We start from the raw sequence: 13,305 nt of genomic DNA on the forward strand, positions 1-13,305 counted from the left end.
TCATTTGCTGTTGGACGAGTCCCAAATGGGAGACAAAGAGGGTGGGGGTCACCAATGTGCTGCTGCCATCTGCCCAGCCCTGTACAGCGTGACAGTCCATCCACCATCCAGGAAACCATCCACATGGCTTATCTGGCATATTGGAACTTGACATATTCCATTTTCATATCCACTGGAAACAAAACAAGCCACCAGCTGCATTCTTTTAAATAAGCTCTAGGAAAAAAAAACATTTAGTTTTATTAAAACCCAATGATTACTGACTGATTGAAAACTCTCTTTTTCATACCACATGGATGTGGCGTTGTTGATAGAAAATCTCTTGATTATAAACATTAATATAAAACCACTCTGACATTTCCATTATATTCTCACCGCATTTAGATAAAGCACAAAGTGAAACGCAGAGCAGAGGAGGTCAGGCAGACGGCTCCTAAGAGGCTTAGAAGACAATCACTTGAACACCTTCCGCTCACTCGCCCTGAAGCACAGCGGGGAAACCATCAGGCTGACCGACACTCCCACTACGAGCAGCATGGCTGCGCCTTTATGTCTGAGGAGCATAACCTGACGTTCGTTTCAAAAAACACCCACAGTCGACACTCGTTTCTGTGCCGAAGTGGGATGAGGAATCCTCATCCCATCTGATCAGGAGCTAAATCTTAGACACTTTAGATTGTTGGTGTTAAACGGCAGGAAAGGAGACGTGCATGGATGGAAAATGAGAGAAAATCTCTCGGGGGATGAATTTGTTCAGAGTCCCACTGGAAAAATTGGAGAAGAAAAACACACCCAGGCCGATTTGTTTATGCTAATGTGCCTATTAAAGTCTTATATTAGCTTTTTAGCATTTTTGTGCTGGTTTTACGGCTCAGTGTTGTCTTTTGTGTTTGTTTTGAGTAATAGTTTGGTTTGTAAACAACAAATTAGTTATTTTACTTTATTTTAATTTTTATTGTTGATGTGTTTTTGCATTGCTCTTTTCATTTGCCGTCATTTTGCCTTCTGTAGATGATCTTTAGCTTCTTTTTGTCATATTTTCTGTTTTTTGTGGCTTTTATCTGAGCTTTTTTGTTTATCTTTTGCGTCTTTGTGGTTTTAGCACTGCGTAGTAGTCTAGACATTTGGAGGGGATCATTTAGAAAATAAACCTGGAAAAAATAAACAATAATTGGATAACAATAGAACTAAATCAACATTTGATTTTTAAATTCAAGCTCACTGATGATCTAAACAGACTCCTCATCTCTACGGCATTTTAATGACCTCTGTGGAAAAACATATAGGTACACATTTGAATAGTGAAATGTATACTGAAATAATGAACATATTTGCAAAATACAAAATTAAATATTTTAAAGGAAGTTTTAAGCAAGATGGCCTTTGGAGGTCATTAAAACGTTTTTTAAGCAGCGTGCATTTTGAACATGTCAAACTATTGCTGCCTTTTCTGTAGTAGATTTGCATTTGCCGCAACTTGTTTTTGCACATTTGCATCTCTTATCTAGGATTTTGGATCATTTATGTAACTGTGGTAAATAAAAAAGCACATTTTCCTTCTGATGGTAAACATAAAGCACTTGTGTGTTTGTTTCCAGTCTTTTGTATTTGTAGGACTTTTCATCTTTTTGTTTTAATAATCGTTATGTTAACTTATGGACATAAAAATAAAAAACTCAGAGAATGTGCTCTGACTGTCAAAGAGACTCAGACTGCTTTCATCCATCTGACAGTTTATCTGCATAAAACACCTACTTTTATTTGTTTTACAGCCACTGAGTCATGAAACTGATTTCTATGTTTACAACAGCAGATGCATCATTATAGCCTCTAGTCACTCTGACCTTCAGATCTCTTTGTTTCCTCAGAGCTAATATAAAACCATAAAAGTGATCCTGGCCGACGGCGGCAGCAGAGCGTGACAAAGGCCTGCTCCCGATCTCAGAGAGGTCAACACAGACTTTGTCCTCCATGAACTCAACTCTTCATCATTTAATGGACAGAATGAAGCCCTGTTCCGTTATAAGTCCTGAGATGCTTAAAGACCACTCACACCTTTATCCTGTGTATTTCTGCAGGATTAGTGCAGCCCATCAACCAACCACAGGTGAAACATGCCCCTCATACCACCATGACACGTGATATCAAACCTTAGTTTAAAAATACTCAAACACGTTCTACCAAACAAAAGGTTTACAGTTGTGTGATTAAAACGTGCCCCTTCCCTCAGACTGAGGACCTGTTAAGTGAGCGCACATTGAAAGCATCATCTTCCTCACCTTGTTGACGCACCTCTTTTGTCTCCGCTCAGAGCGACAGCAGCTCCCCGTCTCTTCTGTTCGCTCCCTCTAAGCCTGGCTGTCACACATGAGGTTTTAGTCCTCTGTTTCTTTCTGTCTATCCCAGCGAGCCGCCCCCTTCCCCCCTCCTCCGTCGCTCACTTCGCTCTCTTCTTCAGATGCCTTCAGCGACGCCTGGGAAACTCTAAACTCTCCCACTTGTACTGGTTTTGGACGACCCAGCTTTCTGCGGACCCCCCAAATCTGTCCCAATTCCATAAAAACAAGTCCAAAATTAAATGCTGACTGACATTTTTATAAACTATTTTATTCATTTTAAAGGTGAATTTTTAATAAACGCCATAGTCCTTTAGTTTCCCTATATTAAAACATCGAATGTGTTTTTATCAGAAAAGAATAACGTGAAATAGGTTAATTAGAATCAGAAAAAAACATTTATTTAATGTTTTTTCCTGGTTATAATTGGACACTCTGAGGCATGGATGTAATTTTCACTTTGGGGGGGGGGGGGGGGGTATCTTTACAGTATGTTCTAATGGGAAACAGGCTTCAACACAATTGGTTGTTTTCTGCTTGGTCCTAGAGCTCAACCTGTGTCAATTTAATATAGCGTAATATTGTTTTTGGATGGTAAAAAGTGCAGGGATCAAAACTTGACTTTGGAAAAAGTGGGGGGACATGCCCCCCCCCCCCCCCCCCCAAATTATCCCGCATTAGCTTCTGACCAACGATAGATGGTAAAATTCTAGGATTTGAAACTCCTCAAAGATCTACATCACACTGTCACTTAACATTCATGGACTCGCCCATCTTCACCCATAACGGGGAAGGCTGTTGTTGTTGTTTTAATATACGGTAATCAGCAGCAGACATCTCGGCTGGTTTAAGCTAATTGTTAGCATTAGCATTCTCGCCTCACAGCAGGAGTTCTCATGGGTTGTGTTATTTGTGGAGATAAAACATCCATATTGCAAGTCAGTGGTAGAGTCGCGTGGCTGTTATCCAATTCGGCGCGAGATGTCCAAAAATCAGGAAATAATACTCCAAAACCTGAAGCTCACTTTGCCCTGCTGAGTCAGGAGTTTGTGGACTTTTCTGTACCCCGAGTACTGCCTGAATGGCATTTATTCCTTCTAGACTGCTGCAAAAGTATTGATGAATGAGAAATCCAGAAATTTAAAGTAATTTATTGCCTTCAGCTTTTTGATTTTACCCAGTTTTTTGCTTCTATTTCCTAAACTAAACCATTTACTTAAATTCTTAAATATTGATGCTGTTAATATAGAGTTAATGAAAAAAATGTACATATAATTAATCTAACAAAAAGGTAATTTTCAAGTGATTGCTGAATAAATTCCAACCAAACCACCCTTAAACATTTCTATTTTCATAAACTTGCTTTTATAATATAATCTCCTTGCATTTCAAAATGAATTTATTACATGTAACCATTTTAGTATTAATTTTAAATGCAGAAATAATGATCATGTTAATGTAGGTGTTCCCTTATCAAATTATACGTAGATACTTGTCTGTGGTACCTTTTCCAATAGTCCCTGAAGGCAGCAATGTGCGCACACATGCTGTGAGCTGCATGCCTCTTTGCTTTGCTCCTCTCTGCATCTATTGCTATTCATGCTTTCCCACCCACCTCATCGCTCAGTGAGCCGCACATTTTCTGGGTGAAGCCTCGCAGGAATCAAGCTTTTTCAAACGTGTGAATCTTCATAAAATAAAAAAGAGAACACTTCCCTTTGTTTTTCTCACTCACCCCTTCCCTCTCCCCTCTGATTCTGTTATTTTCTCTTGTCCACCGTGCCTCTGCTCATTTAGCCCGCAAGCCCGTTAATACGTTCAGACACAAGAAGAGAAAAACTGAGCGGTATCGTAGCTGTCGCTTTGTTGTTGGTTGAGTTTATCTGATTAGACTAGATTACACCGTAGGAGTGTGGCTGATGATAAAGGATCTGTTTCGTTGGAAAAAAGCAAGTGATCGTATCAAGATAAAATATAACTGAAACAATTTAATGATAAAAGGAAGTTTAATAATAGGAGTTTCTCAAAATCTAAATTTACAAAATGATACAAACTCTAAATCGAGAACCTACATTTTATTATACATCAGCTTAAAATATATCCAATTGTTAGGGTCACACCCGTAAATACTGCTGTTTCTTCTTTGATTTGTTTGTATTTAGCTTTCTGAGCAATCTTTTCAGCCTCCTCTGGTGAGAATGAATGATGGTTGGAACCATCTAATCTTTGGTGTAGTGGTGCTGTCACACATCGGAGTCAGATTTCTGCAGGAAAAACACAATTACAAAAAACAACAAAAGAACAGTTATTTCCATGCAGGTTTGAGTTATATCCCCAAGCAATAAATCAACAAAATTGTAAACTAATTACAAATCACTCACTAGATATACCGGATTCTGGAAAGATGCAGCATTTTCACGTCCAGTAGGTTCTAACTGCTGTCAAAAAAGAATAAATTAAACCTACAGGCTTAAGTTGACATAAATACAAACTAAAGAACGGTTTCAGCTACTAGACGGGAAACCTGGTGTAACACTTTAACTTGTTTCTTAGGTTACCTGTGACTCAGATGGCTGTGCAGAAGTGGCTTCAACACCTTCTTCAGCTGAATCATCAGCTGGGTTTGTTAACACTTCCTGAGAAGAGATCAGAGATATTCAGCTAAATAAAGATAAAAGTAGATGTTTTTTTCATGCAAAGCTGCAACAACATGTAGCGTCATGAATGTCCTGTTGTTGAACTAAAGGTCATGATCTGCTGCATCTGCTCGAGCAGAGACATAAAGTCTCTGACACAGGCTAATCTACATGAGATATTGGCCAAGGTCTTTCTTGCACTCTGCTCATCTGAACTGCTTCACCTCTGTTTCAGCACAAGACGAAGACAAAGAGCTCTCTTGATGAACACATAATCAAACGACTTTGTTATAACCAATAATAATGTGAGCCCAATGTTCAATCAATCTGTGAAATGACAATGTTATTACTTGATATTATAATCCTGTGATCAGTAGTATTTTACAAGTAATTATAATCCTGGACATTTGCACTAGACACTAATGACATGCAATGCTAAAGTCACACGACACATTTCCTTTTGTCTGATCCAATCAGAACCTTTGTTTCTGATGCGAGGCGTGGTTTTCTGTGGTGTTTGTGTAAACCCTCTTTTGCATGTCAAATTCTGATTCGCCAGTAAACCAAAATATGACAATTATAAAAACTATTCCACGCAACCATTTTTTTTTCTAGTTCAAAGCATTCTAGAGAAGTCTCGGACAGGCCATCCGGACTTCCTCTTCAGCCAAAAGAACCTCGACAAGCTGGATAAAATCTGTTGCAAGTGACACCTGACCGCAAGTTCCTTCAGAATAAAAGCTGAACCTCACGACCCCTTCAGGGTCTCGCTGATGCCAATAATAACTGTCGTGACCTGGAAGCATTCCAAGACTAGTTTGGTCGGCACCGCTGCTTTTCTACCGGCTTCGGTTGCAAGGAGGGTCCAAGAGGACCTCGGCATTCTAGATCTGATCGGAGGCTTCCCCTGGGGTATGTAGACCGACAGATGGCGTCTCATGTGTGTTATGAATCTCCAACTGTAGTTTAGAGCGAAACATTCACTCCCACTCAGAACTAAATGCTTCTCCGGATCCACTGGTTCTGATAATAACATTCTACACACACACCATCATCTCACGTCTCACTCCACCTTAGTCCATCAGTACACAGAGTGTTTAAAGTTAGTCTTGTTTAAATTGTGTAGAAATAAATTTCTTAACTATTATAAACCTGACTCTCTCTCTTTCCTCTGAGTTAATACGAAGTGTCACATAATCCCTGCAATAAAAAGTTCTGATCTTCTGGTTAAAATATTCAAAGATCCATCAGATTGATATTTCATATTTCTGTGGAATCTCACATTTTACGGTTCATAAGTAAAATGTAAACTACCCATCCTTTACAAACATAAGAAATGTTACAGGAAATTTGTAAAACCAACCGTGGTAAAATCGGGGCGACCAGATGCACTTGTTGAGAGATTTTCTACACCTTGAACGTCCTCCACATATAAAGGATTAATAACGTTCTCCTGAGGACAGAAACCAGCAAATCAAAACATCAAGCTCTTATTTTACACAACAAAACAGACTCTAGGAAGACACCTTTTTAAACGATCTAAAAGGATCTTCATGTAGTAGAAGATAAAACACTTTGGGGAAGATTTGGTTCCTGCCAGAAAGTCAAGCTGAGTTAATAGAATGTGATTTTTGTTTGTTGACCTTGTTTATTTCAGCAGGAGAAGAGGCAACTGGTGGCACACTTCTGGAATCATGCTGCTGTTCTTCATACGTCGGGTTCTCAAAGCTCCTTCCCTCTGTCTCAGCTATGGACACGGACATGCAGGGAACCTGAGCAAATTACAGAACACAATCAGGTGTTGGTATTCATTGTTGACTAACAATAAGGATTTCATCTATTTAAGATTACCTCTACAGTCTGACTTGAATCGCTGTTGTCTGGTTTTGGTCCATTTTTGGTGTAACCGTTCCTAAAAATAAACAAAGCATTAGTTTACAGTAAAAAACATAGAAGCTTGTATCTATGCATGCCATCTATAATCGCCAAGGTCTACCCGAGGCCCCTGAACCCGGGCCAGGCACTGCTGCATGTTACTGCCTTCTTCCCGGCAGCACACATATCAGGACCCGACCCCCAAGGCCCCGCCCAGATCCCCACACAGGGCCAGCCACCGCAACACCCCGAGCCCCCAGGCCCCCACCCAGACCCGCCATGGGGCAATGCAGCTGCCAGGCAGTGACCCCGTGGCCGCCGCCAAGACCTCAGAGGGGCCCCACTAACAACCGCCAGTAGTCCACCCCCCAAGGCAACCCAAGCACCTCCAGAGGGGGGCAACGGCCCCCCAGTTCCAGACATCCCCAGTGAACCCACCTCCAGGGAACATACGGATACTCTAAACTCACACCCTCCACCCCCCCACCCCCCACCCCCCCACCCACATCATCCCGCAGGACAACATCAACGGTCCCCCATTATCGCTATGTGATGGAACGATCAAAGGAGCCCAGAGAGATTGATTTGAAGTGGAAGCAGAGACTGAATCAAGTGTAATATGATCTAACAAAAGATTTCTATACTGGTTAATGCAGAGAGTTTCTCTATTTTTACAATTCAAGAGGAGAGTTTTCTTAGCGATGCATATGGCAGTCAGAACCACGTGAACCAAAGATGTTTCAATCGGGACATCGTCCAGGTTTCCCAGTAAACAAAGAGAGGGGGTGGTTGGGATATGACATTTCAGAGACTTTGACAGGTCTTCACATACTCTACCCCAAAAATTCCTGGACAGGTGGACAGGACCACAGTGCGTGAATGTAATTGTCAGGAACGTTGTTTGTGCAGTGTGTACAGGTGTCAGACGACACAAACCCCATCTTGAACATCCGATGACCTGTATAGTGTACTCTGTGTAGAATTTTGTACTGAATTAATTGTAAATTGGAGTGTCTGATCATTTTAAAAGTTTTTAAACAAGTTTGGGACCAGAAGTCCTGGTCAAAGCTAACTGATAGATCCACCTCCCATTTTTCAATAGGGATTGCTATTCTATTGTCTATTTTGGACAGTGTCTTATATACTTCAGACAGTAGTTTGGGGGGTTTGAGATTATAGAAGTCTAATACCCTTGGTGGTGTTTGTAATTCTATTTTATTGAGCCTAAATTTTTGTTTGACTACAGATTTAATTTGTTCATAACTTAACTTCAGATTCAGGAGGAGCAATGTGGTTTTCGTCCTGGCCGTGGAACACTGGACCAGCTTATACCCTTAGGGGGATCCTGGAGGGTACGTGGGACTTTGCCCAACCAGTCTACATGTGTTTTGTGGATTTGGAGAAGGTGTTTGACCACGTCCCTCGGGAGACCCTGTGGGGGGGTACTCCGGGAGTATGGGGTACTAGGCCCTCTGATACCGGTTGTTGGGTCCCTGTATGACCGGTGTCAGAGCTTGGTCCGCATTGCCGGCAGTAAGTCGGGCTCGTTCCCAGTGAGAGTTGGACTCCGCCAAGTCTGCCCTTTGTCACCTTTTCTGTTAATAACCTTTATGGACAGGATTTCTAGGTGCAGCCAAGGTGTGGAGGGCATCCGTTTTGGTGGTCTGAGGATCAGGTCTCTGCTTTTTGCAGATGATGTGATCCCGTTGACTTCATCAGAACGTGATCTTCAGCTTTCACTGGAGCAGTTGGCAGCCAACTGTGAAGCAGCTGGGATGAGAATCAGCTGCTCTAAATCTGAGACCATGGTCTTGATTCGGAACAGGGTAGAATGCCTTCTCCAGGTCAGGGATGAGGTCCTGCCCCAAGTGGAAGAGTTTAAGTATCTCGGGGTCTTGTTCACGAGTGAGGGAAAACTGAAGCGTGAGATCGATAGGTGGATTGGTGCTGCATCTGCAGTGATGCGGGCGTTGTAGCGGTCTGTCGTGGTGAAGAGAGAGCTGAGTCAGAAGGCGAAGCTCTCGATTTACCGGTCGATCTACGTTCCTACCCTCACCTATGGTCATGAGCTTTGGGTAGTGACCGAAAGAATGAGATCGCGACTATAAGTGGCCAAAATGAGTTTTCTCTGAAGAGTGGGGAGATAGTGTGAGAAGCTTGGTCATTCGGGATGGGCTCGGAGTAGACCCGCTGCTCCTGCACATCGAGAGGAGCCCGTTGAAGTGGCTCGGGCATCTGATCAGGATGCCTCCTGGACGCCTCCCTGGTGAGGTTTTCTGGGCACGTCCAACCAGGAGGAGACCTAAAGGTAGACCCAGGGCACGGTGGAGGGACTATGTCTCTCAACTGGCCAGGGAACGCCTTGGGATTCCCCCGGAGGAGCTGGCCAAAGTGGCTGGGGAGAGGGAAGTCTGGGCCTCTCACCTTAGGCTACTGCCCCCACAACCCGACTCCGGATAAGCAGATGAAAATGGATGGATCGATGGAAAGACTAATTTGGATGCAAAATTTTGTACCATTAACAATGTTGGAGTTTTTCCAGCTTTGCCTCACCTGAAATTTGAAAAATTAGGCATGGATGGCATACTGGGTATACTGCTCTGCAGTCTTTGCAGCAGGTTGGACTTTCTCCTTGCAACAAAGACCAGAGAAACCAGCAGCACCACAACCAGTATCGTCACTCCAATGGCTATTCCGACTGAAGAACAAGGAGAATGAAAATAAAGCGCATAATTTTCACGTTGTTTAAAGTACTGTAAGATATTCTCCCATGAAACTGAAACCTGACCTACCTGAAGATGCAACCGTGTTAAAAACGCTGGTCTGGCAGTATTCTCCTTTCCAGTTTGGAGGACATCTGTGAAACAACACATGCATTTAAATAGTCTCATTTTTTAAATACAGTGCATGATCTGAAACTTTACAAAACTTTATACAGACTTTACATAAACTTTACACAAACTTTAAACAGACTTTCAGATCACCATTGCATTTTCTTTAAACTGTCAGTTCCTGCGTTCCCACCTCCTGCTAGCTGCTTGATTAGTTCTCATTTTCTTAATGAGAGCTCAGCTAGCAAATTTTCTGCAGCTTTTAATCCACCCTGTTGTTCTGATAATGACCCAGATTCCTTAACTGATTACTTTAACAAGCACCGCCTCTCCATTCCGGACAACGTCTATCCTGTCAGAACCAGATTTACCAACTTAACATTGGCATTTGCAGCCACAATGCGGAACATTTGAGGAAGAAAATCCATCTCCATCTCCATCTGCTAAGGACCTTCTGACACCCATTAACTCTGCAGTCTGAGACGCAAGGGTTGCCTATTTCTCCAACCTGGTGTCCCGGAGCAAAGTCAATTTTTGTCCTGTGCACTTTTTACTGTCCAAAAACAATATTACGCTATATTAAATAGACACTGGTTGAGCACTAGGACCAAGCTGAAAACAACTGCTTGTGTTGAAGCCTGTCTCCCATCACATACTGTAAAGATTACCCACCCCCACCACCCCGGTCCACATGCCAGTTGTGTCCCCCACTTCTAAAGTCAAAACTACGTCTATGCCCTCAGCCTTGTCTCTGCCTCTCCTGACTCCAACCTGACCCGTCATCCTAGATAGCTTTGCTCCCGTTTCTTTGCCTGAGTTAACCAAACTAGTTAACTCTATGAAGAATTTTGCATGCCCCCTCGACATCTTACCCTCATCTTTGTTTAAAAAAGGCTTTTCAGTCCATCGGTCCCAGCGTGCTCTCTATGATTGATGCTTCTCTGGTTTCTGGTCAGGTCCTTGCTTACTTTAAGAACGCTGTAATCCTTAAAAAAACGAGTCTTGACCCCTCTCTCCATAGCAGCTTCAGACCCATCTCTAAACTTAATTTCATCTTCAAGATCTTGGAAAAGGTTGTGGCTAAACAACTCACAGCTGCTCTCGATGAACATAACGTCTATGACAGTTTCCAGTCAGGTTCTCATAGAGCTCATTCTACTGAAACAGCTCTTCTTAGGGTCTCTAAAAACCACATTGTAAACTGTAAAGCACTTCAAGTTGCCTTCGTGTAGGAAACGTGCTGCATAAATAAAGTTATCTTGTCCTGTCTTGTCTGAGCAGAACCTCCCTGAACCGTCTACAGGTGGTTCAGAATACCTGTGCTCGGCTTCTGACCAAGTCCTCCAAGCACATCCACATCACCCCGCTTCTCCTCCAGCTTCATTGGCTGCCAGTTACCTTCAGGGTACATTTTAAGATCTTGGTTCTGGTCTAAAGGGCCCTACATGGACAAGCACCATCACATGGTGTTCTTCTCTGTCCCTGCACCCCCATCAGGTCCCTGAGGTCCAGTGACCAAAGCCTACTGGTTGTGCAGCACCAGGCTAAAGACCAAAGGTGACAAATCATTTGCTGCTGTGGCCCCGAGACTCTGGACCTCTCTCCCCCTGAGCCTGAGATCAGTGTACTCAGTGGTCTCCTTTAAAATGCAGCTGAAACCTCACCTGTTCATCACCACCCTCCCTTTATTCACCTTTTTTCTACCAACTCCGCCTTTCCCACTGATTTCCTTCTTTCCTTTTCCTTACAATTTTCAATCACAATTTTATTTAATTTACATTTTTTCTCATTTTAATCATTCATATATATATATATATATATATATATATATATATATATATATATATATATATATATATATATATATAATACTTTACACACATATATAAACTTTACATAGACTTTACACAAACTTCAAACTAACTTTACACACATTTCATACAAAATTTACATAAACTTTAAACAGATTTTACATATATTGCACATAAATGACATAGGGCTGAATGGTCTTACATGCAGAGAGCCATGTTGTCATCAAAGTAACACGTGCCTCCGTTCTGACACTTACACGGTGGTGGCATGGTGGGTGGAGGATCGAACCCTGAACATAAATAAGGATCCAGTTCATAAAATGTACTAAAGCTTATGAATGCAATGCTGCATCACCAGCATATCTCTGGATAATCTAAAGTCATTAGTTGTTCTTCAGATAACTAGAAAAGAAAGGGTTCTGCAACCTTTACAATCTAAGGACCCGTTTTTGCCTTTAGTCCACTGAGCTAAAATTTGCAAGCAACCACAAAAGTTACAGGACATTTAGAAAATTGACTATTTGTAATTTTTGAAAAAGATCCAAGGAAGAGCATTAGGGCCACTAATAAAGTGCTTTTGTCTCAGAAACATGAGAGTTCAAACTCTGAGAATAAAGCAAGGATTCTAATTCTTTTCAGAGATTAAAGTCAGAAATATTTTTTCTCTCTTCAGTAAATATTTATTATAAGAGAATTGTTTAACTTTTTGAAAAAACACATCATTTCAGTAGGTTTTTAAATCCTTTGGAATGTTGATATTTGTGGGAAATTATGTAAAAATACCTCATAAATAAATTTAAAAATGTTAATGGCACTTATGGAAATGCTAATTAAACATTCTGTATAAAAACTGGAAAGCTGCTTAAACCTACATATATCTATTTTTAATAACATGTTGGTTTATTATAATTTCTAGGGAAAATTAGTAAGAGCCATTGTGGAGGATCTAAATAGCAGCTCCAGAGCAGCAGGTTGCAGACCTCTGATCTAGATTTTATGAAATAATATTTAAAACACAATAACAGTTAAACCACGCCTCCTTTTCTCACCTGCATCGCACTCAGTGTTGCTGCCAGGGACAAAGCTGGTGCCTTCAGGACAGGCGCAGGTGTAACCTCCAGGTCGGAGCAAACATAGGTGGCTGCAGGTTCCTTTACATGGATTCCTCACTTCAACAAATAAAGATATAAAGTGTCTTTAGCAACAGCTCACATTTATTTATGCTTTATTTATTTTTTGATAGACAAAAATGTGTCTGATGCATTATTGTATTTGTGGACGTGGGCAAGGAGCTTACTGCTGATGGAGTTGTATCTCTGCTGCTGGAACACAGAGATCTGAGTCAGCCAGGGTCCTGCTGTCAGCAGCTTGGTTTTGCTTCCACGACCAAACTTGTCCTGCCGATACACCTCACCTTTCTCCTGAGTACTCCAGTACACATGGTCCTCAAACACACACACGCTGAATGGGTTCTTCACATCTGTGTGAGAGATAGTTGGTGGTTTTGTTCAAAGATGAGCCAAAAACTGTTATGAGACTTTTACATCATCCAAACTTTCACCTATGAAAACAGCAGTTCTACGCTGCTCTCCTGAGGGCAGAACAGACTCGATGCGGCTTTCCTTGGAATCCGACCAGTAGATCCTGTCATCGTTGGTGAAGTCGATCGACAGACCAGTGGGCCAACCCAAACCATCGCCTACCAGAACTTTCCTGTTCTGTCCATCCAGCCAAGAACACTCAATCTTAGCCGTGTCGCCTCGATCAGCCCAGTAGAGCGTCCTGAAGGTTCACAGCAGTAATGAGAACACTGGAC

At 41.8% G+C, this 13,305-nt stretch overlaps 2 protein-coding genes across 6 annotated transcripts in view; both read right to left on the reverse strand.

Moving 5' to 3' along the window:
- The window catches only part of LOC107387914 (MAGUK p55 subfamily member 3), a 35,565-nt gene extending 32,997 nt beyond the window's left edge, over positions 1–2,568 (reverse strand). The window contains exon 1 of one of the 4 annotated variants that reach the window (XR_008565601.2): positions 2,280–2,568. The gene's annotated coding sequence lies outside the window, so the exon portion shown is untranslated. The remainder of the gene's footprint in view (positions 1–2,279) is intronic. The other 3 variants (XM_070545619.1, XM_015963174.3, XM_015963177.3) reach the window with 3 other exon arrangements.
- Positions 2,569–4,323: 1,755 nt separating this feature from the next.
- The window catches only part of lrp2b (low density lipoprotein receptor-related protein 2b), a 64,805-nt gene continuing 55,823 nt past the window's right edge, over positions 4,324–13,305 (reverse strand). The window contains exons 70-81 of one of the 2 annotated variants that reach the window (XM_015963173.3): positions 13,051–13,271; positions 12,787–12,969; positions 12,539–12,658; positions 11,692–11,779; positions 9,640–9,704; positions 9,401–9,545; positions 6,824–6,884; positions 6,616–6,744; positions 6,336–6,425; positions 4,895–4,972; positions 4,718–4,771; positions 4,324–4,600 (exon numbers count right to left, since the gene is read on the reverse strand). In XM_015963173.3, coding sequence (XP_015818659.3) covers positions 4,580–4,600; positions 4,718–4,771; positions 4,895–4,972; positions 6,336–6,425; positions 6,616–6,744; positions 6,824–6,884; positions 9,401–9,545; positions 9,640–9,704; positions 11,692–11,779; positions 12,539–12,658; positions 12,787–12,969; positions 13,051–13,271 — 1,255 coding nt within the window. In that variant the 3' untranslated portion in view covers positions 4,324–4,579. Of the gene's footprint in view, positions 4,601–4,717; positions 4,775–4,894; positions 4,973–6,335; positions 6,426–6,615; positions 6,745–6,823; positions 6,885–9,400; positions 9,546–9,639; positions 9,705–11,691; positions 11,780–12,538; positions 12,659–12,786; positions 12,970–13,050; positions 13,272–13,305 lie in introns of both variants that reach the window. The other variant, XM_015963172.3, reaches the window with a different exon arrangement.

The sequence above is a fragment of the Nothobranchius furzeri genome, chromosome 16 (genome assembly GCF_043380555.1).
Source record: "Nothobranchius furzeri strain GRZ-AD chromosome 16, NfurGRZ-RIMD1, whole genome shotgun sequence".
Lineage (NCBI taxonomy): Eukaryota > Metazoa > Chordata > Actinopteri > Cyprinodontiformes > Nothobranchiidae > Nothobranchius > Nothobranchius furzeri.